We start from the raw sequence: 23795 nt of genomic DNA, 5'->3' as shown, positions 1-23795 counted from the left end.
TGGGAATGCCTAATCAGTAGGTTTGGGCGATCTATATCAAATTAATTCAAATCTATTTTTGTGCGATATTCCTAATGCCTGTAATATTTTAATGTTTTTATGAGCTTTTGTGCTCGAGCATTTTTATAGACTCTTAAAAATCAGATCAGTGAATATTGAAAAAAATAGCATGATAAAATTATTACTGGGTCTCATGGTTGTGGAAGGCTTGGGCCTATATTTAGCGTCACAAGCCCAGAATTAATTTGATTATTGGTGACTGTTTGAAATGCTGTGTATTTTACCAGTATAGCAATGTTTATTTAGAGAACAGTTAAAAAAAAAGATGTATGTTGTGAATCACTCTTAAGTTGAGAGGTGATTTTTAGGCCATATCACCCTGCCCTGCTAATCCGGGTGAATGGATTTATCCCACGTTTTTGCCTTTTAACATTTGAGTTATTTATCAGATGCTCTTATCCAGAGCGATTTACAGTAGCAGTTAAGGTTACGTGCCTTGCTCAAGTGCACATCGACAGATTTTTCACCTAGTCGGCTTGGGATTCAAACCAGTGACCTTTTTTGTTACTGGCCCAGCGCTCTTAACTGCTACACTACCTGCCTGGACCTGTTCCCAGTTCCCTGCTCCATCCTCTAATGCAGGGATCAACTACATTCAGCCACATTTTTTTTAAATTTCTTGTGCGGATGGTCAGCGGTCAGAACATGATTACAAATAATAAATGCTATAAAATTTTACTAAAACATTTCACATCTTTCTAACATTTATATTCAATCACATCTCTAATTATGCTTGGGAATACATTGGAACAGATTATGAAAATGTAAAACCACTTGAAGCTCATTTGCTGGTGTTTTCAGTCTAAAATCCCCCACAGGCCAAATTCAGCCCGCGGGCCACCAGTTGGGGAACCCTACAGGCAGGCTAAACCCTGTCTGGCCATGTGACTGACTGACTGACCTCTCACGCCCCGTCAATCACAACCTCTTCCCGGTTCTCTTTTCTTTGGTCCAGCTTTCTGTTCTGTGTTAGATCTGCTTCATCCTCCTGGGAGGTCCCTAATTCCTATATGTAACACCACTACTAGGATATAATGTCTCTCTGCTCTTCTCTCTCCATACAATGCTAGAGGATCTTTGGCTGTCAAAGGAAATTAGTCAGAGTGAGATTGAAAAGGGGTTTGGGTGTGTTACCTCTGGTGTGCATTACTCCAGTTTTTTTTCATTGACAGGGACAAATGGCGTTAACTCACTAGAGAGCCAATAACAGGAACAATCATTGGGCTGTTTCTTGTCTTGTGGCTTATGATGATTTCTTCAACACCTGTCTCTATAATTTGAGTTGCAACACATGCAACCTGTCTGTTACAGCCTTGCTCTCACACATGGGAAGGATGGACTGCACCAGACCACTGCTAACCAAACACACCCTCTCCTCTCTCATTGCAGTGATGGAGACCATGGCTGTGAGCACGTCTGTGGTGGGGCCTGATGAGTTTGACCGCAACGTGCCGCGGATCTGTGGCGTCTGTGGAGACAAGGCCACAGGCTTCCACTTCAACGCCATGACCTGTGAGGGCTGCAAAGGCTTCTTCAGGTGGGTACTGACCAGGACAGGTACACTATGCATGGGATGGTTTTGCTGGAGGGTCCAGTTTGACTTGAAACAGAAAGGGTTATCTTGAAAGGGTTGTCTATTTCCGGTTGCTTGCCCTAATGAACACAATGTAGTGGAGTAGTCTGTGGGGCTCCAGGGCTTATTATGGCTCAATATTTCCCACACAGCGGAGGACATACCACACTGTCCGGGAATAAAAACAATGTAGTTTATTAGGCAATATTGAAATGATCTGACAGCCTCCGATCCAAGCCAAACTAAAGTGCTGTCCATATGGAAGCTTATTATCTGGAATCTTTTTAAAGCTAGAGCAAGCTGGTCTTTTGAGCAGGAACGGGAGAATGTATTTTTGTTTAATGACAAGGAATAGGCCGAGAGGGTGTAACTTTATTAATGTGGCCTACAGACTGTAGGCAATTAAGGTCACAGTTATGAAAACTTAGGACACTAAAGAGGCCTTTCTACTGACTCTGAAAAACACTAAAAGAAAGATGCCCAGGGTCCCTGCTCATCTGCATGAACGTGCCTTAGGCATGTTGCAAGGAGGCATGAGGACTGCAGATGTGGCCAGGGCAATAAATTGCAATGTCCGTACTGTGAGACGCCTAAGACAAGGAGACAGGACGGACAGCTGATCGTCCTCGCAGTGGCATACCACGTGTAACAACACCTGCACAGGATCGGTACATCCGAACATCACACCTGCGGGACAGGTACAGGATGGCAGCAACAACTGCCCGAGTTACACGAGGAATGCACAATCCCTCCATCAGTGCTTAGACTGTCCGCAATAGGCTGAGAGAGGCTGGACTGAGGGCATGTAGGCCTGTTGTAAAAGCAGGTCCTCACCAGACATCACCGGCAACAACGTCGCCTATGGGCACAAACCCACCGCTGGACCAGACAGGACGGACAAAAAGTGAGGCGAAAAGACGAGTCGCGGTTTTGTCTCACCAGGGGTGATGGTCGGATTCGCGTTTATCATTGAAGGAATGAGCGTTACACCAAGGCCTGTATTCTGGAGCGGGATCAATTTGGAGGTGGAGGGTCCGTCATGGTCTGGGGTAGTGCATTATCAGACTGGGCTTGTTGTCATTGCAAGAAATCTCAATGCTGTGCGTTACAGGGAAGACATCCTCCTCCCTCATGTAGTACCCTTCCTGCAGACTCATCCTGGCATGACCCTCCAGCATGTCAATGCCACCAGCCATACTGTTCATTCTGTGCGTGATTTCCTGCAAGACAGGAATGTCAGTGTTCTGCCATGGCCAGCAACGAGCCCAGATCTCAATCCCATTGAGCACGTCTGGGACCTGTTGGATCGGAGCGTGAGGACTTTTGCCATTCTCCACAGAAATGTCTGGGAACTTGCAGGTGCCTTGGTGGAAGAGAGGGGTAACCTCTCACAGCAAGAACTGGCAAATCTGTTGCAGTTAATGAGGAGGAGATGCACTGCAGTACTTAGTATCTGGTCAGATGAATTAGAGAAAGTTCCTACAAGAAAGAAGGAATAATGCCAGACATCTCAGGCATCGTGTTGTTCTCATTAAACTCAACCATTAACTCTTAAGTCAGCTGTCCTCTCATGTCTGTCGTTCCCAATTTGGTATTTTGGAGAAAGGTCAGCTGACACCTGTAGGTACCCCAGTGTGTGAATATTTGGGAACAATAGGGACTCAAGTACTTATCTATGGGTGTTTTATTTATGCTTTTGGTGTGTTGATCTATTTCTGAACTTTGTGTGTGTATCTATCTACCTGTGTGTGTGTGTGTGTGTGTGTGTGTGTGTGTGTGTGTGTGTGTGTGTGTGTGTGTGTGTGTGTGTGTGTGTGTGTGTGTGTGTGTGTGTGTGTGTGTGTGTGTGTGTGTGTGTGTGTGTGTGTGTGTGTGTGTGTGTGTGTGTGTGTGTGTGGCTTGTTGTAAATGGGAGGCTGTATGAAAAAGAAAAAAAATCCTTCAAAGTAGATTTATGATTTTTCAACGCCGATACCGATTATTGGATGACCAAAAAAAGCCAATACCGATTAAATCTGCCGATTTGTATTTATTTATTTGTAATAATGACAATTACAACAATACTGAATGAACACTTATTTTAACTTAATATAATACATAAATAAAATCAATTTTGCCTCAAATAAATAGTTGAACATGTTCAATTTGGTTTAAATAATGTAAAAACAAAGTGTTGGAGAAGAAAGTAAAAGTGCAATATGTGCCATGTAAGAAAGCTAACGTTTAAGTTCCTTGCACAGAACATGAGAACATATGAGTCTTCAATATTCCCAGGTAAGAAGTTTTAGGTTGTCGTTATTATAGGAATTATAGGACTATTTCTCTCTATACCATTTGTATTTCATTAACCTTTGACTATTGGATGTTCTTATAGGCACTTTAGTATTGCCCGTGTAACAGTATAGCTTCCTACCTGGGCTCAAGTCAGGAACACAACGACAATAGCCACCCTCGAAGCAGCGTTACCCATCCACAAAAGTTGCGGCCCCTCTGTAAGGGGAACAACCACTCCAAGTCTCAGTGAGTGACGTTTGAAATGCTATTAGTGCGCACCCCGCTAACTAGCTAGCCATTTCGCATCGGTTACACAAACCTAATCTCGGGAGTTGATAGTCATAAACTGCTGCTGGCAAACACAGGAAAGTGCTGTTTGAATGAATGCTTACGAGCCTGCTGCTGCCTACCATCTCTCAGTCAGACTGCTCTATCAAATCATAGACTTAGTTATAACATGATAACACACAGAAATACGAGCCTTAGGTCATTAATATGGTCGATTCCAGAAACTATCGTCTCAAAAACAAGACTTTTATTCTTTCTGTGAAATACGGAACCGTTACGTATTTTATCTAGCGGGTGGCATCCATAAGTCTAAATATTCCTGTTACAATGCACAACCTTCAATGTTATGTCATAATTACGTAAAAATTCTGGCAAATTCGGCGGCCCAAACTGTTGCATATACACTGACTCTGCGTGCAATGAACGCAAGAGAAGTGACACAATTTCACCTGATTAATATTGCCTGCTAACCTGGATTTCTTTTAGCTAAATATGCAGGTTTAAAAATATATACTTCTGTGTATTGATTTTAAGAAAGGAATTGATGTTTATGGTTAGGTTCACATTGGAGCAACGATACGCACCGCATCGATTACATGCAACTCAGGACACGCTAGATAAACTAGTAATATCATCAACCATGTGTAGTTAACTAGTGATTATGATTGATTGTTTTTTTATAAGATACGTTTAATGCTAGCTAGCAACTTACCTTGGCTTACTGCATTCGCGTAACAGGCAGTCTCCTCATGGAGTGCAATGAAAGGCAGGTGGTTAGAGCATTGGACTAGTTAACTGTAAGTTTGCCAGTTTGAATCCCTTGACAAGGTACAAATCTGTCGTTCTGCCCCTGAACGAGGCAGTTAACCCACCGTTCCTAGGCCGTCATTGAAAAAAGAATGTGTTTTTAACTTCTCTAGGGTAGGGGGCAGCATTTGGAATTTTGGATGAAAAGCATGCCCAAATTAAACTGCCTTCTACTCAGGCCCAGAACATAGGATATGCATATAATTAGTGGATTTGGATAGAAAACTCTCTAAAGTTTCCAAAACTGTTAAAATAATGTCTGTGAGTATAACAGAACTGATTTGGCAGGCGAAAACCTGAGAGAAATCCATTGGTCTGTGGTCCTGTGGTCTGCCTTCAGATTTTTCCACATACCGGACACCATCACAACCCTGGTGAAGTCGTACTTCCAGGATCTGCAGTTCTGCTTCACCACCTCAGAGTTCACCACCTCATGGCAGTGCCTGAATGTAGGTATAATGGCGGGATGTACCATTTCTCCGTTGGCATTCATAATGGCAATGGAGGTTATCATCAGATCCTCAAAATGGGTTGCTGGTGGACAGCGAGTCGACTCTGGTTTCCGCCTCCCTCCACTCAGAGCCTACATGGACGACATTACAATATTGACCACCACTGTCCCATGCACCAGGAGACTGCTCAGAAAATTTGAGGAGAACATCAGCTGGGCCCGTATGAAGATTAAACCATCCAAGTCATGCAGCATCTCGATTGTGAAGGGAGTACTCTCTGACCTGAAATTCATCATCGGAGATGACCAAATCCCAACAGTGTCTGAGCAGCCGGTAAAAAGCCTTGGAAGGTGGTATGATGCAAGCCTGAAGGACAAAGACCAGGTGCAACAGCTGCGCAAAGACATCAGTAGTAGCCTACAGTCCATCGACAACACCCAGCTACCTGGAAAGTTAAAGGCCTGGTGTCTGCAGTTTGGTCTCCTACCCCGGGTGTTGTGGCCCTTAGCAGTGTATGAGGTTCCAATCTCAACAGTGGAGAAGATGGAAAGAGGAGTCACAGGCTACTTAAAGAAGTGGCTCGGAGTTCCACGATGCCTTACCACCATAGGCCTCTATGGAGATGGTGTCCTCAAGCTGCCCCTCACCAGTCTAACAGAGGAATTCAAGTGTTCAAAAACCAGGCTCCAGATGACACTGAATGAATCTCGAGACCCAGTGGTGAGCAACAACGCGCCGACCTTGGCAACTGGGCGCAAATGGAGGCCAGGAAAAGCAGTCCAGGAGGCAACAGCAGCCCTCAGACATGCTGACATTGTGGGTCATGTTCAGCAAGGGAGAGGAGGCCTTGGGCTAACTAGCCGTGCTGCTTGGAGTAAGGCCACTGCACCAGAGCGGCGGAAGATGGTAGTGCAGGAAGTACGCCATCAGGAGGAGGCTGCAAGGTGGGCCAAGGCAGTCTCTCTTTCCAAACAGGGACAGTGGACTCGATGGGACAGTGTGGAGAAGAGGAAGATAAGCTGGAAGGATCTGTGGGCCATGGAAGCGAGGCGGTTGAGCTTCTCCATCAGAGCAACATATGACGTCCTTCCAACACCAGTTAATCTTCACCAATGGTATGGTGAAGATCCGGACTGTGCCTTCTGTTCCATGCCAGCCAACCTCAGGCACATTCTCACAGGGTGTAAAACAAGCCTCACTCAAGGACGCTACACTTGGCGTCACAACCAAGTCCTTAAAAACCTTGCGTCCGCCCTGGAGGACAAGCGAGCTGCCACCAACTCCCTACCACCCCCAGCAGCATCACACCCCTTACGGACAAACTTTGTCCGCGAAGGGGCTAAACCACCGAAGCGCGGCTCGACACCATTAGAGCGAGACCAGCTGCGCTTGGCCCGCGACTGGAAAATGCTAGCTGACAATGACCGGCAACTTGTGTTTCCTCCGGAGATCGCAACCACCACCCTAAGACCTGACATGGTGCTCTGGTCCCGTTCACTCAAGAAGGTCTTCATCATTGAGCTCACAGTACCCTGGGAGGACTCAGTAGATGAGGCTTATGAGCGAAAGCATCTGCGCTATGCCGATCTAGCTGCCGAAGCACGGCATCAAGGCTGGAACACAGAAGTCCGACCAGTGGAGGTGGGCTGCAGAGGTTTTGTGGCAACATCTACAACCAGACTGCTTAGAGACCTTGGAATTAAGGGCCAGAGCCAGCGTTCGGCAATCAAAGCTGTATCGGAGGCGGCAGAAGGCAGCAGTCAGTGGCTCTGGATGAAGAGGAAAGACCCCAGCTGGGCCCCGAAGTGAGAGGGCCAGGAGGTATGCGGTCAACAATGCTTGACTCAGGGAGGAGGATGCCCCTGCCATGCATAGTCCCATGGGATGTTGGCTATCATCAACAAGGCAACTCCTATGACTAATTGGGAATGGGACGCAAGCGTAGGATTGATCACCCTGTCGCTGGCCGCCTTTGGGGAGGGTGTATAGTGTGAAAGGCCGAAACACCCTAGGAACCAAAGGTACACTACTGATGATGCGCTCCCCAAATTTCACCAGGCTCACTGTTCATTAACTCTTGGAAGTGCTTGCACAAAGGATAGTAACATCTCATCCTGTGTTCTTGGAATCATTCAGGAAGTAGAGTTTTTTATTGTTGTAGTTTTATATTCTATGCCATTACAGTATCCATTGACTTAGGACTCAAATTGCAGTTCCTATGCCTTCCACTAGATGTCAACAGTCTTTATAAATAGTTTCAGGCTTGTATTCTGAAACATGAGGGAGTAAGAGCAGTCTGAATGAGTGGACCCTGCAGTGTCAGAGCTTTTTCATGTGCGCAACCAGAGAGAGTGCCTTTCTTGTTTACCTTTTATATTGACAACGTTATTGTCCGGTTGAAATATTATAGATTATTTAGGCTAAAAACAACCTGAGGATTGAATATAAACATTGTTTTACATGTTTCTATGAACTTTACGGATACAATTTGGATTTATGGTCTGCCTGTTGTGACTGCGTTTGTGCCTGTGGATTACTGAAGAAAACACGCGAACAAAATGTAGGTTTTCGGATATAAAGAGACTTTATCGAACAAAAGGAACATTTATTTAGGGCACGCTGCGTGACTGCTCATGATATGTTTTTTCTGTGAGAGGGGTAGTGTGTCTTTCTTATTCCGTTTGTGTATCTGCAAATGTAATCCAGTTTAGTAATAATCCCATCTGCCTCCATTTTGCAAAAGAAATCCAGTGTTTTTAATGTCTCTGTGTATATTTGAACGTGTCAGTGAGCCAGGTTTCAATATCTCTGTCTCGCTGTCCCCACCAGACGCAGCATGAAGCGTAAGGCCAGTTTCACCTGCCCCTTCAACGGCAGCTGCACCATCACCAAGGACAACCGGCGGCACTGCCAGGCCTGCCGGCTCAAACGCTGCGTGGACATCGGCATGATGAAGGAGTGTGAGTGCTCAGAGACTGATTGCTAAATGGTCATAAATACAGTAACTTCAGCACTTTAAGTGCTAGGCTCATGCTGGCTAAAGACTACATCATATAGGCCTAATGTAAAAAAGCAGTACAGTGTACTGTACAAAATGTTAGTAGAATCTGTTTTACTGTACATTCATGCATAGTCATTGTTGCCTGGACATGCTCTTTATGTTTTAGATATCTGTATTTTTGACCTGTTTCAGGAAACTAGGCGTATGTCGCGGGTCACTACTTCACACGGAACATGGAACATGTGAACTTTCATGTGCCTTAATAACGAACTTGTATGCCATCAGTAAATATGAATAAAATGACTTAATTACAAGCCTAGTTGGTTTAGCCACAGAAAAAGGAAGTAACCTTCCCGCTAGCCATGATTGGCTGAGATAATGAGTGGACTGGACATGCCGAGAGATGAGTTCGGATTGGTCTGCCATATAGCACGCTTCTGTCTATTTGAGCTGGTCAGTATGTGTAGGTAATCATGTCTAACGCTGGTTTTAATTTTTAAAAAGTTTACATAGTAGAACTGCATAAGTGTTGCTCTCCATTTTCTGGAGGACCGAATTTTGAAATCAGTGGAATTAGTTTATGATAGCTAAGGAGATGAAGAACACCTGTCTCCGGATTACATCTTCAAACTAAGGGCAACCTTGGAATCTGTAACAGGAAGAGGCGTCCATCCATGATAGTCTAGCTAGCTACATTTTCAGATTTTAGACATTTCAAATTTTGACAGAATTTTCTTTCAAGTTAAAGTGTACTGTTAGCTGACTCGCTAGCTAACGTTACGTGTATGATCTTGTTATTCGTATCTGAGCCATTTTGCTTGGCTAGTTATAGCCTAATGTTGGCTAGCTAACACTGAACCTGGTTTGTTAGCTACTTGCAGATTCATGCAGGGTAGTAACGTCATGAGTTGGGATTATGGTTAATTGTTTACCTAGCTAGCTATATGTCTTGACAAAATACTCCACTATGCAAGTAACGATTTCAGGTGCTTTTGTAAATTCAGTCTTGCCATCTACTTTGATTTCAGAGCACTCTCGTCTTGACTGTGCCAGAGCGCAGAATAACTGATGAATTTATGAACGCTCAACACTCGTTGAATATGACTGGTGTCAGTAAGCGTCCAGCAAAAAATAATAATTAAATTGTTGGCAGCAGCACAGTTAGTCACCAACGCTCTGGATAACATGAAAACAGCCTAACCAGCTCTGCTAGGGCAAGTAAAGTGGTCAGAGTGGGGTGTTCTCTCATTTGTGTCTGGAAGTAGCTAGCAAAGTAGCCAATGTTAGCCAGTTAGCTTGGGTGCTTGACTGCCGTTGTGAGGTCAGAATGCTCGGATCACCTCATCAAATAGTGTCCAGTGTGCGCTCTGACAGCACATTTGCAGCCACCAACGCTCTGGATAACATAAAAACAGCCTAGCTCTGCTAGGGTGAGTAATGTTAAGTGAGCTGTTCTCTCATTTGTGTCTGGAAGTCATTAGCCAATTAGCTTGGGTGCTTGACTGCTGCTGTTAGTACAGAACGCTTGTGTCAACCCTTAAAGATGGGTCAGGCTAAAGCTTAAGAGGGTGTGAATGATGGTGAATGGGTGTAGACAAAGAAGAGCTCTCCAGTTGGTACCAAAACGTTCAAAGGTCATTTTCTCAAAAGTGAAGATACAAGTTTAGCAACTTTCAAAGCAGAATTACTTATCCATTGTTCCTCAAATATATTGTATGATTTACCATTTTGTAGCTCTGCTTTTATCCAATGTAAAAACACTTTATAATTTTGCTACACAAGATTGAATCAAGGCGGTCGGTCACATTTGGGTTGCATTCAGCCAGAAAATAGACCAGGGCTGTACTGTTTTACATTCTGTACTGTATTAGAAAATATGTGGTGGTTTCAGAATATTTAGACAAATTTACTGGCTAAGTCATATTAATCCTGCTTTATGAAATACCCTCCACTTTACTGTGCCGGAACACCAACAAATCCGCATGGTTATGGAAATAGACAAGTTGTGCATTTTGAAGTGACAAAGAGAGAAGGGGAAAGAGTGGGAGAGAAATAAAGACCAGTCCAACAATGATACTCTTTCTCCTGCCCGTTACACAATGGTCCGATACAGAGTGGTGCTGCTGCCCTGTAGCCTAGCCTGCAAACAGTCACAAGCCTAAATGAGCCCCCTGGAAAATAAAGAGGATTCAAACCACTAAAATGGCCTCTATGTCTGCACAAGTGCTATAGCTTCAGGCCATGGGGTCATGGATGAGGAGGGAGCTGCCTGGCGCTGCATGCCCCAGTCATGTGGACCTCACTCATGTAAAAAAACTATGTGGTATGAAACATTTCAGGCAGAGGTCTGGCACAGAATGAGACTTGCGATTGGATGAGCATGGTGACTGAGCAATTGTCGAGCTGTGCTAAGCTTGATGTGGATACAATCTGAGGCGGTTATTTAAAGTGTTAAAATGTTGATCTTCTTTAAATGTTGCCTGTTGGTCCTCTTTTTTGGACTGCTACAGTTACGGTATGTGTCTCATTTAGCACTGTATGTACACATTAATAAATCAGGTTTTTGTGTGTGTTAATGACGGTTGACATTGATGACCCGTGGGTGTAGTCTTAACACTGTAATTGGTCAATCCGAGCCTCGCCCCTAAAGATTTTTTGTTGCTTCTTCACAGCGCTGCTGCCATGCTGAGGATCCAGCCACATTGTCCGCAGTTGTTAGTGTTAGTGCCAAGACAACAGAGCAGGCCTGCCCACTCGGCGCAGCCTGCCAAATCAGTGAGCAGTACACAATTACTCATGCTCCCTTAAGCTGCAGGGTTGCCAGGAATAGCGCCTCTGTGCTCATTCTGCATGGAGGTGCCTCCTACCTTACTTTCTCTGAGTAATAGAGGGATTGTAGTAGTTGTGGTGATATTAACAATATCCTGACCCAGAGTATTAACACCCTAGAGTTGATATCCGCGCCCTGAGAAAATAGTTTAAATCTTCTGTTTGGGAACATTTTGGCTTCACAGATTACAATGGCGATGGACAGAGTTGTGGATAAAACGTTAACTGAATGTCGCCATATCCTATGCAGTGGCTTGTTGTTGGCCACTCACAAGTCAAAGCGAAACTACAGTCATAGAGCCTCCCTATGTGGCAAAGCAAGTTGCAAGATTATCTAATCAATGGAAAATGGAATTCAAATGAAGGATATGCTACAACAACCAAGAGCCAACAGGTACGCTGCTACTTAATAATTTGAATAGAGGTGTTATTTGGATCTGTAGGACAGGGAGAAAGCACATGATGCCTTAGTTAGCCTAGCTAGCTAGCTTCTCTCAGTTTGATGCAGTCAAAACAGGTACCACATAATCATATTGAATGATAAATACACTAGCTGTGACAAACTAGAAGTTAGTACACTAGCGCAAGTTTGGTTGGTTGCTGTCTCTCTCTCCCTCATCCTTGCTCCTGTATCACTTGCTCACATTACTCACACCACAAGGCCCCTCCTACACCTGCTAGAGCGTCTCTCCCTTGCACTTTATCAGCTCTGTTAATAAAGTCGCTTACAAATTCACATCGTTGCTGCTTCCCTCACTCTGACCAAGTCTCTCTTGCCTTCTCTCCTCTTTCTCCCCCTCTTTCTCTCTGCTGTCCTTCTCTTTCACTCTCCTTTCACCTTTCTCTCTACTCTTGATCTCCTTTTCCCTCCTATATCCTTCTCCCTCTCTGCTCTCTTACTCCTTTGCTCTCCTTTCCTCTCTCCTTTTATTTCTCCTATTTATACTTCTTTCTCTCCTCATTCGCTCGTTCTTTCTCCCGCTCCTTCCTCTTTCTCGCTCTACTTCTCCCATTTCTCTCGCCTTCTCTCCTCTCCCTCCTTTCTCTCTGCTCTCTCTTTGCTCTCTTCTCATCTTTCTCTCTTGCCTTCTTTCTCTCTCCTTTCTCTCCTTCTCCTTTCTTTTTCTCTTTCTCTCTTGCCTTCTCCTTTCTCTTCTTCCTCTCCTGTCTTTCACACTCCTCTCCTTTCTTTCACTCTCCTTACTATCTCCTCTTTCTCTCACCTCTCTCCTTCTTTTGTTCTTTCTTAATCTTCTCTCTCACCCTGCAGCTCAGTCATCTGCCATGTCGATCCAGGCATGAGGCTAATGAATAAATGTGAACAATTTTGTGGTAAACAGCTCGATTTTCTGGCCTCCGCTGTCTCACACTTTACCGCTGTGCCATCCAAACAAAAAGGCACTGTGAAATACTATCCAGACAGCACAGCAGACTATTGCTGGTGAACTCTGGGAAATTACCACACGCTTGCCTGGCTGCGGCAGTGGTCCTTCTGACTATGCCATGCTAGGTGGGCTACTCGGTGTCCCATTCTGGCCTGATGTCAGCCAGGCAGCAGTAGTAAAATAAGATTCTATCATAGAGTAAAGCTGGTCCAACTCTAGTTCTGAACAGTGTTACTGTATGTTTTTGCCATTGTTGATAATCCTTAAATATGGCAATAGAATAAATAAAATGTTTAGCCGCAGTGGACTAGTCCAAAAGCTAGCATATAACACAAACCAGATGCCTGGTTGTGGTTAGTCAGCTCCTAAAGTGTTTTGGTTTTATCACCTACATCATGTACGTTTCCTTCAATCTGCTGTTCAGTGAAGACTATTGGCAAGTGATAAACATAATGTATTTGACCACAGCTGCTGTTAATGGCAGACAAACTTGATTTAGTAGGAATTCGATCTGTCCATGTGTGAAACAGGCAACATCAGGCATGACAAGATTGCCCTGCCATGAAGATGATTCCCATTTTGTGATGGGGGGGGTCGATAGTTTTTGCGCTAGTTGGCTGTACCTGCAACAAAACTCCCATATTTTTCCTTCATAGAGAGCCAATTTGTTTTCAGCACTTTTATTTCCGTGACTGAGAGACTCATTTTCTCATGTTGTATCTTGTCCATGTGCAGCACACATATGGTGTTTGGAACATCAAATAAAATGTTATTAGTCACATGCATCGAATACAACCATACAGTGAAATGCTTATTTACGAGCTCCTAACCAACAATGCAGCTTTAAAAAATACGGATAAGAAATTAAAGTAACAAGTAGTTCAAGAGCAGCAGAATCGCAATAAAATAACAGTATTGAATCGCAATCCACATAGAATCGTGAGAATCGCAATATATATATCGGCACCTAAGTATAGTGATATCATGAGGTCCCTGACATTTCTCAGCCCTATTCACATTCAGGAAAGGATTTTAGCTTTTTATTGCTAGTTATTTACAGTTATTTAGCAGTTAGTCTGTCTGATTATTTGTTTCATCATTGAAACTAAAATGAGCTTTTAGTTTAGTTTCTATTTATTTACTAGTGTGTAGTAAAGCTGTCCCTGACTATATACAGTGCCTTGCGAAAGTATTCGGCCCCCTTGAACTTTGCGACCTTTTGCCACATTTCAGGCTTCAAACATAAAGATAGAAAACTGTATTTTTTTGTGAAGAATCAACAACAAGTGGGACACAATCATGAAGTGGAACGACATTTATTGGATATTTCAAACTTTTTTAACAAATCAAAAACTGAAAAATTGGGCGTGCAAAATTATTCAGCCCCTTTACTTTCAGTGCAGCAAACTCTCTCCAGAAGTTCAGTGAGGATCTCTGAATGATCCAATGTTGACCTAAATGACTAATGATGATAAATACAATCCACCTGTGTGTAATCAAGTCTCCGTATAAATGCACCTGCACTGTGATAGTCTCAGAGGTCCGTTAAAAGCGCAGAGAGCATCATGAAGAACAAGGAACACACCAGGCAGGTCCGAGATACTGTTGTGAAGAAGTTTAAAGCCGGATTTGGATACAAAAAGATTTCCCAAGCTTTAAACATCCCAAGGAGCACTGTGCAAGCGATAATATTGAAATGGAAGGAGTATCAGACCACTGCAAATCTACCAAGACCTGGCCGTCCCTCTAAACTTTCAGCTCATACAATGAGAAGACTGATCAGAGATGCAGCCAAGAGGCCCATGATCACTCTGCATGAACTGCAGAGATCTACAGCTGAGGTGGGAGACTGTCCATAGGACAACAATCAGTCGTATATTGCACAAATCTGGCCTTTATGGAAGAGTGGCAAGAAGAAAGCCATTTCTTAAAGATATCCATAAAAAGTGTTGTTTAATGTTTGCCACAAGCCACCTGGGAGACACACCAAACATATGGAAGAAGGTGCTCTGGTCAGATGAAACCAAAATTGAACTTTTTGGCAACAATGCAAAACGTTATGTTTGGCGTAAAAGCAACACAGCTGAACACACCATCCCCACTGTCAAACATGGTGGTGGCAGCATCATGGTTTGGGCCTGCTTTTCTTCAGCAGGGACAGGGAAGATGGTTAAAATTGATGGAAAGATGGATGGAGCCAAAAGACCTGCAAAAGACCTGAGACTGGGACTGAGATTTGTCTTCCAACAAGACAATGATTTAAAACATAAAGCAAAATCTACAATGGAATGGTTCAAAAATAAACATATCCAGGTGTTAGAATGGCCAAGTCAAAGTCCAGACCTGAATCCAATCGAGAATCTGTGGAAAGAACTGAAAACTGCTGTTCACAAATGCTCTCCATCCAACCTCACTGAGCTCGAGCTGTTTTGCAAGGAGGAATGGGAAAAAATGTCAGTCTCTCGATGTGCAAAACTGATAGAGACATACCCCAAGCGACTTACAGCTGTAATCGCAGCAAAAGGTGGCGCTACAAAGTATTAACTTAAGGGGGCTGAATAATTTTGCACGCCCAATTTTTCAGTTTTTGATTTGTTAAAAAAGTTTGAAATATCCAATAAATGTCATTCCACTTCATGATTGTGTCCCACTTGTTGTTGATTCTTCACAAAAAAATACAGTTTTATATCTTTATGTTTGAAGCCTGAAATGTGGCAAAAGGTCGCAAAGTTCAAGGGGGCCGAATACTCTATCAAGGCACTGTATGTATACACTGTCTATATCCTGGGCAACCTAGAGTAGTTTGTTCTTTCGACCAATCGCTTGATTTACATTTTTAAACGTTATTGTTCCCTATATAGACACACCCTATGTGTTTTAATAAAATAACTTATATTGTCATTGCCAACTATGTTAAAATAGCCTACATAAAGCCAACAATAATTAACCTTGCAACCTGCAGGTAGAAAATATCCTGGTAAAAACATTAGCTACACATGGCCTGAAACATAGAACTTGGGTCTGGCCTGAAGCTGGCACGAGCAAACTTGCAACATTTGTATAAAATATTCTGGGCCCTCAGTTTCCTGCCCAGTGAGCTCTAGACATAGGCTATTTGTGCCAGGGATAAGAAGTAATCAGGTAGGCCTATTTTATGACGTGTCCACCAGATAAGAGCAATACCTTTTTCTCCTTTCACACCGAGTGGTTACCAAGAGAGCTGGTAAGATATTTCAGATATCAGATCCCCAAATGGGCACACATTTGTGCGCAAGCCAGGTAGCCTGGGCATACTTCTATGCATAATCCGCTGCGTGTCCTTACTCAACATTGACAGGAGCACCACAAACAAAAGTCTGACTATATTGACAACTCCTAAATGGAATGAAATAAACCAACTTGCTCCTCACAAGTGTAGCCTAGGTTGTGCGGTCCTCGAACAACGTGTTCACTCTGACAATGACAACGGTAAAAGACTAATAATATATTGAACGCATTAACCGAAATCAAATCAAATTTTATTTGTCACATACACATGGCTAGCAGATGTTAATGCGAGTGTAGCGAAATGCTTGTGCTTCTAGTTCCGACAATGCAGTAATAACCAACAAGCAATCTAGCTAACAATTCCAAAACTACTACCTTATAGACACAAGTGTAAGGGGATAAATAATATGTACATAAAGATATATGAATGAGTGATGGTACAGAGCGGCATAGGCAAGATACAGTAGATGGTATTGAGTACAGTATATACATATGAGATGAGTATGTAAACAAAGTGGCATAGTTAAAGTGGCTAGTGATACATGTATTACATAAAGATGCAGTAGATAATATAGAGTGCAGTATATACGTATACATATGAGATGAATAATGTAGGGTATGTAAACATTATATTAGGTAGCATTGTTTAAAGTGGCTAGTGATATATTTTACATCATTTCCCATCCATTCCCATTATTAAAGTGGCTGGAGTTGAGTCAGTGTGTTGGCAGCAGCCACTCAATGTTAGTTGTGGCTGTTTAACAGTCTGATGGCCTTGAGATAGAAGCTGTTTTTCAGTCTCTCGGTCCCAGCTTTGATGCACCTGTACTGACCTTGCCTTCTGGATGATAGCGGGGTGAACAGGCAGTAGCTCGGGTGGTTGTTGTCCTTGATGATCTTTATGGCCTTCCTGTGACATCGGGTGGTGTAGGTGTCCTGGAGGGCAGGTAGTTTGCCCCCGGTGATGCGTTGTGCAGACCTCACTACCCTCTGGAGAGCCTTACGGTTGTGGGCGGAGCAGTTGCCGGACCAGGCGGTGATACAGCCCGACAGGATGCTCTCGATTGTGCATCTGTAGAAGTTTGTGAGTGCTTTTGGTGACAAGCCAAATTTCTTGAGCCTCCTGAGGTTGAAGAGGTGCTGCTGCGCCTTCTTCACAATGCTGTCTGTGTGGGTGGACCAATTCAGTTTGTCTGTGATGTGTACGCCAAGGAACTTAAAACTTACTACCCTCTCCACTACTGTTCCATCGATGTGGATAGGGGGGTGTTCCCTCTGCTGTTTCCTGAAGTCCACAATAATCTCCTTAGTTTTGTTGACGTTGAGTGTGAGGTGACACCACACTCCGAGGGCCCTCACCTCCTCCCTGTAGGCCGTCTCGTCGTTGTTGGTAATCAAGCCTACCACTGTTGTGTCGTCCGCAAACTTGATGATTGAGTTGGAGGCGTGCGTGGCCACACAGTCGTGGGTGAACAGGGAGTACAGGAGAGGGCTCAGAACGCACCCTTGTGGGGCCCCAGTGTTGAGGATCAGCGGGGTGGAGATGTTGTTGCCTACCCTCACCACCTGGGGGCGGCCCGTCAGGAAGTCCAGTACCCAGTTGCACAGGGCGGGGTCGAGACCCGGGGTCTCGAGCTTGATGATGAGCTTGGAGGGCACTATGGTGTTAAATGCCGAGCTGTAGTCGATGAACAGCATTCTCACATAGGTATTCCTCTTGTCCAGATGGGTTAGGGCGGTGTGGTTGAGATTGCATCGTCTGTGGACCTATTTGGGCGGTAAGCAAATTGGAGTGGGTCTAGGGTGTCAGGTAGGGTGGAGGTGATACGGCCCTTGACTAGTCTCTCAAAGCACTTCATGATGACGGAAGTGAGTGCTACGGGGCGGTAGTCGTTTAGCTCAGTTACCTTAGCTTTCTTGGGAACAGGAACAATGGTGGCCCTCTTGAGGCATGTGGGAACAACAGACTGGGATAGGGATTGATTGAATATATCCGTAAACACACCAGCCAGCTGGTCTGCGCATGCTCTGGGGGCGCGGCTGGGGATGCCGTCTGGGCCTGCACCCTTGCGAGGATTAACACGTTTAAATGTTTTCCTCACGTCGGCTGCAGTGAAGGAGAGTCCGCATGTTTTGGTTGCAGGCTGTGTCAGTGGCACTGTATTGTCCTCAAAGCGGGCAAAAAAGTTATTTAGTCTGCCTGGGAGCAAGACATCCTGGTCCGAGACGGGGCTGATTTTCTTTTTGTAATCCGTGATTGACTGTAGACCCTGCCACATACCTCTTGTGTCTGAGCCGTTGAATTGTGACTCTACTTTGTCTCTATACTGACGCTTAGCTTGTTTGATTGCCTTGCGGAGGGAATAGCTACACTGTTTGTATTCGGTCATGTTTCCGGTCACCTTGCCCTGATTAAAAGCAGTGGTTCGCGCTTTCAGTTTCACGCGAATGCTGCCATCAATCCACGGTTTCTGGTTTGGGAATGTTTTAATCGTTGCTATGGGAATGACATCTTCAACGCACGTTCTAATGAACTCGCTCACCGAATCAGCGTATTCGTCAATGTTGTTGTTTGATGCAATACGAAACATATCCCAGTCCACATGATGGAAGCAGTCTTGGAGTGTGGAATCAGATTGGTCGGACCAGCATTGAACAGACCTCAGCGCGGGAGCGTCTTGTTTTAGTTTCTGTCTGTAGGCAGGGATCAACAAAATGGAGTCGTGGTCAGCTTTTCCGAAAGGAGGGCGGGGCAGGGCCTTATATGCGTCGCGGAAGTTAGAATAGCAATGATCCAAGGTTTTTCTAGCCCTGGTTGCGCAATCGATATGCTGATACAATTTAGGAAGTCTTGTTTTCAGATTAGCCTTGTTAAAATCCCCAGCTACAATTAATTACCGTTACCAAACAAACATTGTAGATTAGAAAATTATAGGAACGGTCGATGTTGGTGTGCCATCCCCGCGGCCTCCACAATGGATTAGTCCATTGAGACAGGCGTGGATCAGACGTGTCTTGTGTCCCATTTAAAAAATATATAAACAGTAGCAGTCAAAAGTTTAGACACCTACTCATTCAAGTGTTTTTCTTTATTTTGACTATTTTCTGCATTGTTGAATAATAGTGAAGACATAAACTATGAAATAAGACACATGGAATCATGTTGAAACCAAAAAAAAAGTGTTAAATTGAAATAAATTATATTTTTGATTCTTCAAAGCCACACTTTACCTTGATGACAGCTTTGCACACTCTTGGCATTCTCTCAACCAGCTTCACCTGGAATGCTTTTCCAAAAGTCTTGAAGGTGTTCCCACTCTGGTCCAACTCATCTCAAACCATCTCAATTGGGTTGAGCTTGGGTGATTGTGGAGGCCAGGTCATCTGATGCAGCACTCCATCTCTCTCCTTCTTGGCCAAATAGACCTTACATATGATAGTCCCACTAGGTGCAAACCAGATGGAATGGCCAATCGCAGCAGAATGCTCTGGTAGCTATGCTGGTTAAGTGCGCCTTGAATTTGAAATAAATTACAGACATTGTCACCAGCAAAGCACATCACACCTCCTCTGTGCTTCACGGTGGGAACCACACATCCGTAGATCATCCGTTCACCTCCTCTGCGTCTCACAAAGACACGGTGGTTGGAACCAAAAATCTCAAATTTGGACTCATCAGACCAAAGGACAGATTTCCACCGGTCTAATGTCCATTGCTTGGGTTTCTTGGCCCAAAGAAGTTTCTTATTCTTATTGTGTGTCCTTTGATAGTGGTTTCTTTGCAGCAATTTGACCATGAAAGCCTGATTCACTCAGTCTTCTCTGAACAGTTGAGATGTGTCTTAATCATTTGTTTGGGCTACAATCTGAGGTGCAGTTAATTGACGATTTCTGGGGCTGTTAACTCTAATGAACTTGTCCTCTGCAGCAGAGGTAACTCTGAGTTTTCCTTTCCTGTGGTGGTCCTCATGAGAGCCAGTTTCATCATTGTGTCTTAAAGTAATGATGGACTGTCGTTTCTCTTTGCTTATTTGAGCTGTTCTTGCCATAATATGGACTTGGTCTTTTACCAAATAGGGCTATCTTCTGTATACCACTCCTACCTTTTCACAACACAACTGATTGGCCAAAACGCATTAATAAGGAAAGAAATTCCACAAATTTAACAAGGCACACCTGTTATTTGAAATGCATTCCAGGTGACTACCTCATGAAGCTGGTTGAATGCCAAGAGTGTGCATAGCTGTCATCAAGGCGAAGGGTGGCTACTTATGTTTTACACTTTTTGGGGTTCTGATTCTGTTTGTTATTTCATAGTTTTGATGTGTTCACTATTATTCTACAATGTAAAAAAAAATAAAAAATTTAAAGTAAAGAATGCTCTGGTAGCCATGCTGGTTAAGTGCGCCTTGAATTTGAAATAAATCACAGACAGTGTCACCAGCAAAGGAGGAGGTGTGTCCACACTTGACTGGTACTATATATATATATATATATATATATAAATATAATCTTGGTCGACCAACAGCCTATCGATCAAGCAATCGATCAGTCGACTAAAAGGAGTCAGCTCTATTTTGTAGTTGTTAGCCTCTGTCTGGTACAGTTCTATTTTGTAGTTGTTAGCCTCTGTCTGGTACAGTTCTATTTTGTAGTTGTTAGCCTCTGTCTGGTACAGTTCTATGTTGTAGTTGTTAGCCTCTGTCTGGTACAGTTCTGTTTTGATTTGATTCATCCATTGCCTTGTGCATCATCTTCTAGTTTTGGGGTATCAACTCATTCCATGGAGGGCTGCAGGTTTTTGTTTTTTCCGTTCAATTAAGATCTAGACATCCAGGTGAGGGGAGTTCTTTATTAATTATTGACCTTAATTCATCAATCAAGTACAAGGGAGGAGCAAAAACCCGCGGGCACTCTGCCCTCTGTGGAATGAGTTTGACACATGGTGTATTGGCATGTAAAATTATTCTTGTCTGTCAGATTAGTTTGAGAAACAGCACGGCTCAGATTACACTGCAGCACTCGTGGTGCTTATGGTATTCTCCTTGGAAGATTATTAGCCTACACATTCTAGAGTCTCGCATAGCTAGCTGCTGTTTGTGTGAAGAAAACAGCAAGTGACAGTCACTTAACGAACACGGTTGTCAGTAGATCTGAGGCTCCTGTGTGAGGCAATCAAGCTAGCTGTGTTCTTCCTTCTCTCGCTCTCCCCCACCGCTCCTCTTCTCACCTGTCTCCCCCTCGCCTCTCTCTGCCCCAGTCATCCTGACAGATGAGGAGGTGCAGAGGAAGAAGGACCTGATCCAGAAGAGGAAGGAGGAAGAGGCGGCGCGGGAGGCCTTGAGACCTAGGCTGAACGACGAGCAAAGCCAGGTCATCGCCTCATTGGTGGAGGCCCACCACAAGACCTATGATGACTCCTACTCTGACTTCTCACGCTTCAGGGTCAGTACTGGTCAAACTAGCCGAGCCGCTCACGTCCTCACTTTTTTTGCAATATTGTTTTTATATACTAAACCACAGATATTGCATGATGTTAATGTAATGTTTTACCATTCTCATTTCAAGTGATTATGGGTCTGTTTTATTAATCACTTCTATGTGCACGTTCCAAGACAAATCAAAATATGTTGCATTATGTTAATTGTATGTGTTTGCAGCCCCCAGTGCGAGAGGGCCCAGTAACACGCAGTGCCAGTCGTGCAGCCTCCCTTCACTCTCTGTCAGATGCCTCCTCAGACTCCTTCAACCACTCACCAGGTGAGGGACACATGCACACGCACATATAGCACTCATACACACAGTATACATGCACCACAATCACATTTTCCATTAGCAAGATGTGTTGGCATTAAAAGTCTCAAAGGTCTCCTTACAGTGATAGGGTAAAACCAAAGGCCATAACTTGGCCGTGGAAAAATTCACAATCACACCACGCCGAGGTTTGTTACACAGCTGCTGTGTACCATACATTTTGCTTTTATAAAATGCCTGCCTTGGGTGTCTTTTAAAAAAAAATCTCTCAAACATAGTGTCCAGGTGTACCAAGGTTCTTTAACAACACGTGTGTCCCTGCCTTACTTCTACACTACATAATGGCATAATGGGCAGTACCTTTCATTGTAAACCTGTTGCTTCTTTTAGCAACCATTTCTTTACATTCCCCATGAACTATTATATTTCTGCTCTGTCTCTCTCTAACTCTCTCTCTTTCTCACTCTCTCTCTCTCACGCTCTTTCTCCCTCCTCTGTCTGTCTCTCGCTCTGTGTCTCTCGCTCTGTCTCTTGCGGTCTCTGTGTTTCGGTATCGCTCTCTCGCTCTCTGTCTATCTCTCTCTGTGTATGTAGAGTCTGTGGACACCAAGCTGATGAACTTCAGCAGTCTGTTGATGATGTACCAGGACAGTGCAGGCAGCCCAGACTCCAGTGAGGACGATGGCTCCAAGCTCTCTATGCTGCCCCACCTGGCTGACCTGGTCAGCTACAGCATCCAGAAGGTCATCGGCTTTGCTAAGATGATTCCTGGCTTCAGGTGGGACTCTAGCATACCGTGTGCCTACTAAAGGTGTGGGGTGGAGTTACCCTTAGATTCTGGTCTTGGGTCAGTTTTGTTTTTCCCCCCACTAATGTTAAAGGTTAGGATTGGGGAAGGGGACACTGATCCTATATCTGTACGTAGTGGAAACTTCGCCCAGGAGCCTTAATATAGTACATTAAAAGGATTGTGTAGGACACATGATTGCTCCACCATATATCTTTAATTAGGCCATTACACAACAACATTTCAATCTGAAATTGGATCTTAGTTAGGCTTCTACTGTCCATTAAGCTTGTAATAGTTATTTGTGGGTGGATGACTTCGGTAATTGCATAGCTACATGCTTTGGTACAGTGTGTTATTATGTATGTAAGGCATTTAATAAAGACCTATGGCTCAGTGGTATTCCTGGAATACACTGGAACAGACTATTCACCAGTTCAGTAAAGGTTCCCTATCCATCTGCTCCCCAGATGCACAGTGCATTCAAGAAGTATTCATACATCACTTAGCACCTCAGTCAATACTTGCCAGAAGCACCTTTTTCAGAGATTAAATTGGAGTCTTTCTGGGTACATTTCTAAGAGCTTTCCACACCTGAATTATTCAACATTTTCCCATTTACTATTTTCCAATTTATTCAAGCTTGTCAAGTTGGTCGTGGATCATTGCGAGACAAACAGGTCTTGCTATAGATTTTCATGTCAAAACTTTAACTTGGCTACTAAAGAACATTCACTGTCTCATTGGTAAGAAACTCCAGTGTAGATTTGGCTTTGTTTTAGGTTATTGTCCTGCTAAAAGGTGAATTCATCTCCCAGTGTCTGTTGGAAGGCAGACTGAACCAGGTTTTCCTCTAGGATTTTGCCTGTACTTAGGTCTGTTCCATTTGTTTTTTTTATTCTTAAAAAATACGACTCCCCAGTCCTTAATGATGACAAGCATAACATGATGCAGCCACCACTTGAAAATGTGTTGTATTGGATTTGCCCCAAATATAACACTTTGTAATCAGGACAAAAAGTATTTCTTTAGTGCCTTGTTGCAAACAGGATGCATGTTTTGGGAATATATGTATTTTGTACAGGCTCTCTTCTTTTCACTCTGTCAATTAGGTTAGTATTATTTGCTAACTATAATGTAGTTGAACCATCCTCAGTTTTCTACTATCCCAGCCATTAAACGTTGTAACTGTTTTAAAGTCACCATTGGCCTCATGGTGAAATCCCTGAGCGGCTCCCTTCGTCTCCGGCAACTGAGTTATTTTTGTAGTGATTTGGTATATTTCTACACCATCTAAAGTGGAACTAAACTAGAGTTA

The 23795-nt window shown here is 43.8% G+C and overlaps 1 protein-coding gene across 4 annotated transcripts in view; it reads left to right on the top strand.

Moving 5' to 3' along the window:
- LOC139416602 (vitamin D3 receptor A) overlaps positions 1 to 23795 on the top strand; it is an 88547-nt gene that overhangs the window by 48119 nt on the left and 16633 nt on the right. For all 4 annotated transcript variants that reach the window (XM_071165468.1, XM_071165467.1, XM_071165465.1 and 1 more), the window contains 5 exons: positions 1450 to 1597; positions 8284 to 8414; positions 21197 to 21381; positions 21597 to 21696; positions 22285 to 22468. In XM_071165468.1, the coding sequence (XP_071021569.1) occupies positions 1452 to 1597; positions 8284 to 8414; positions 21197 to 21381; positions 21597 to 21696; positions 22285 to 22468 (746 nt within the window). In that variant the 5' untranslated portion in view covers positions 1450 to 1451. The remainder of the gene's footprint in view (positions 1 to 1449; positions 1598 to 8283; positions 8415 to 21196; positions 21382 to 21596; positions 21697 to 22284; positions 22469 to 23795) is intronic.

This window comes from Oncorhynchus clarkii, chromosome 9, assembly GCF_045791955.1.
Source record: "Oncorhynchus clarkii lewisi isolate Uvic-CL-2024 chromosome 9, UVic_Ocla_1.0, whole genome shotgun sequence".
Classification (NCBI taxonomy): domain Eukaryota; kingdom Metazoa; phylum Chordata; class Actinopteri; order Salmoniformes; family Salmonidae; genus Oncorhynchus; species Oncorhynchus clarkii.
Note: the sequence above shows the minus strand (reverse complement) of the source record. Positions and strands in the feature narration are given on the sequence as shown.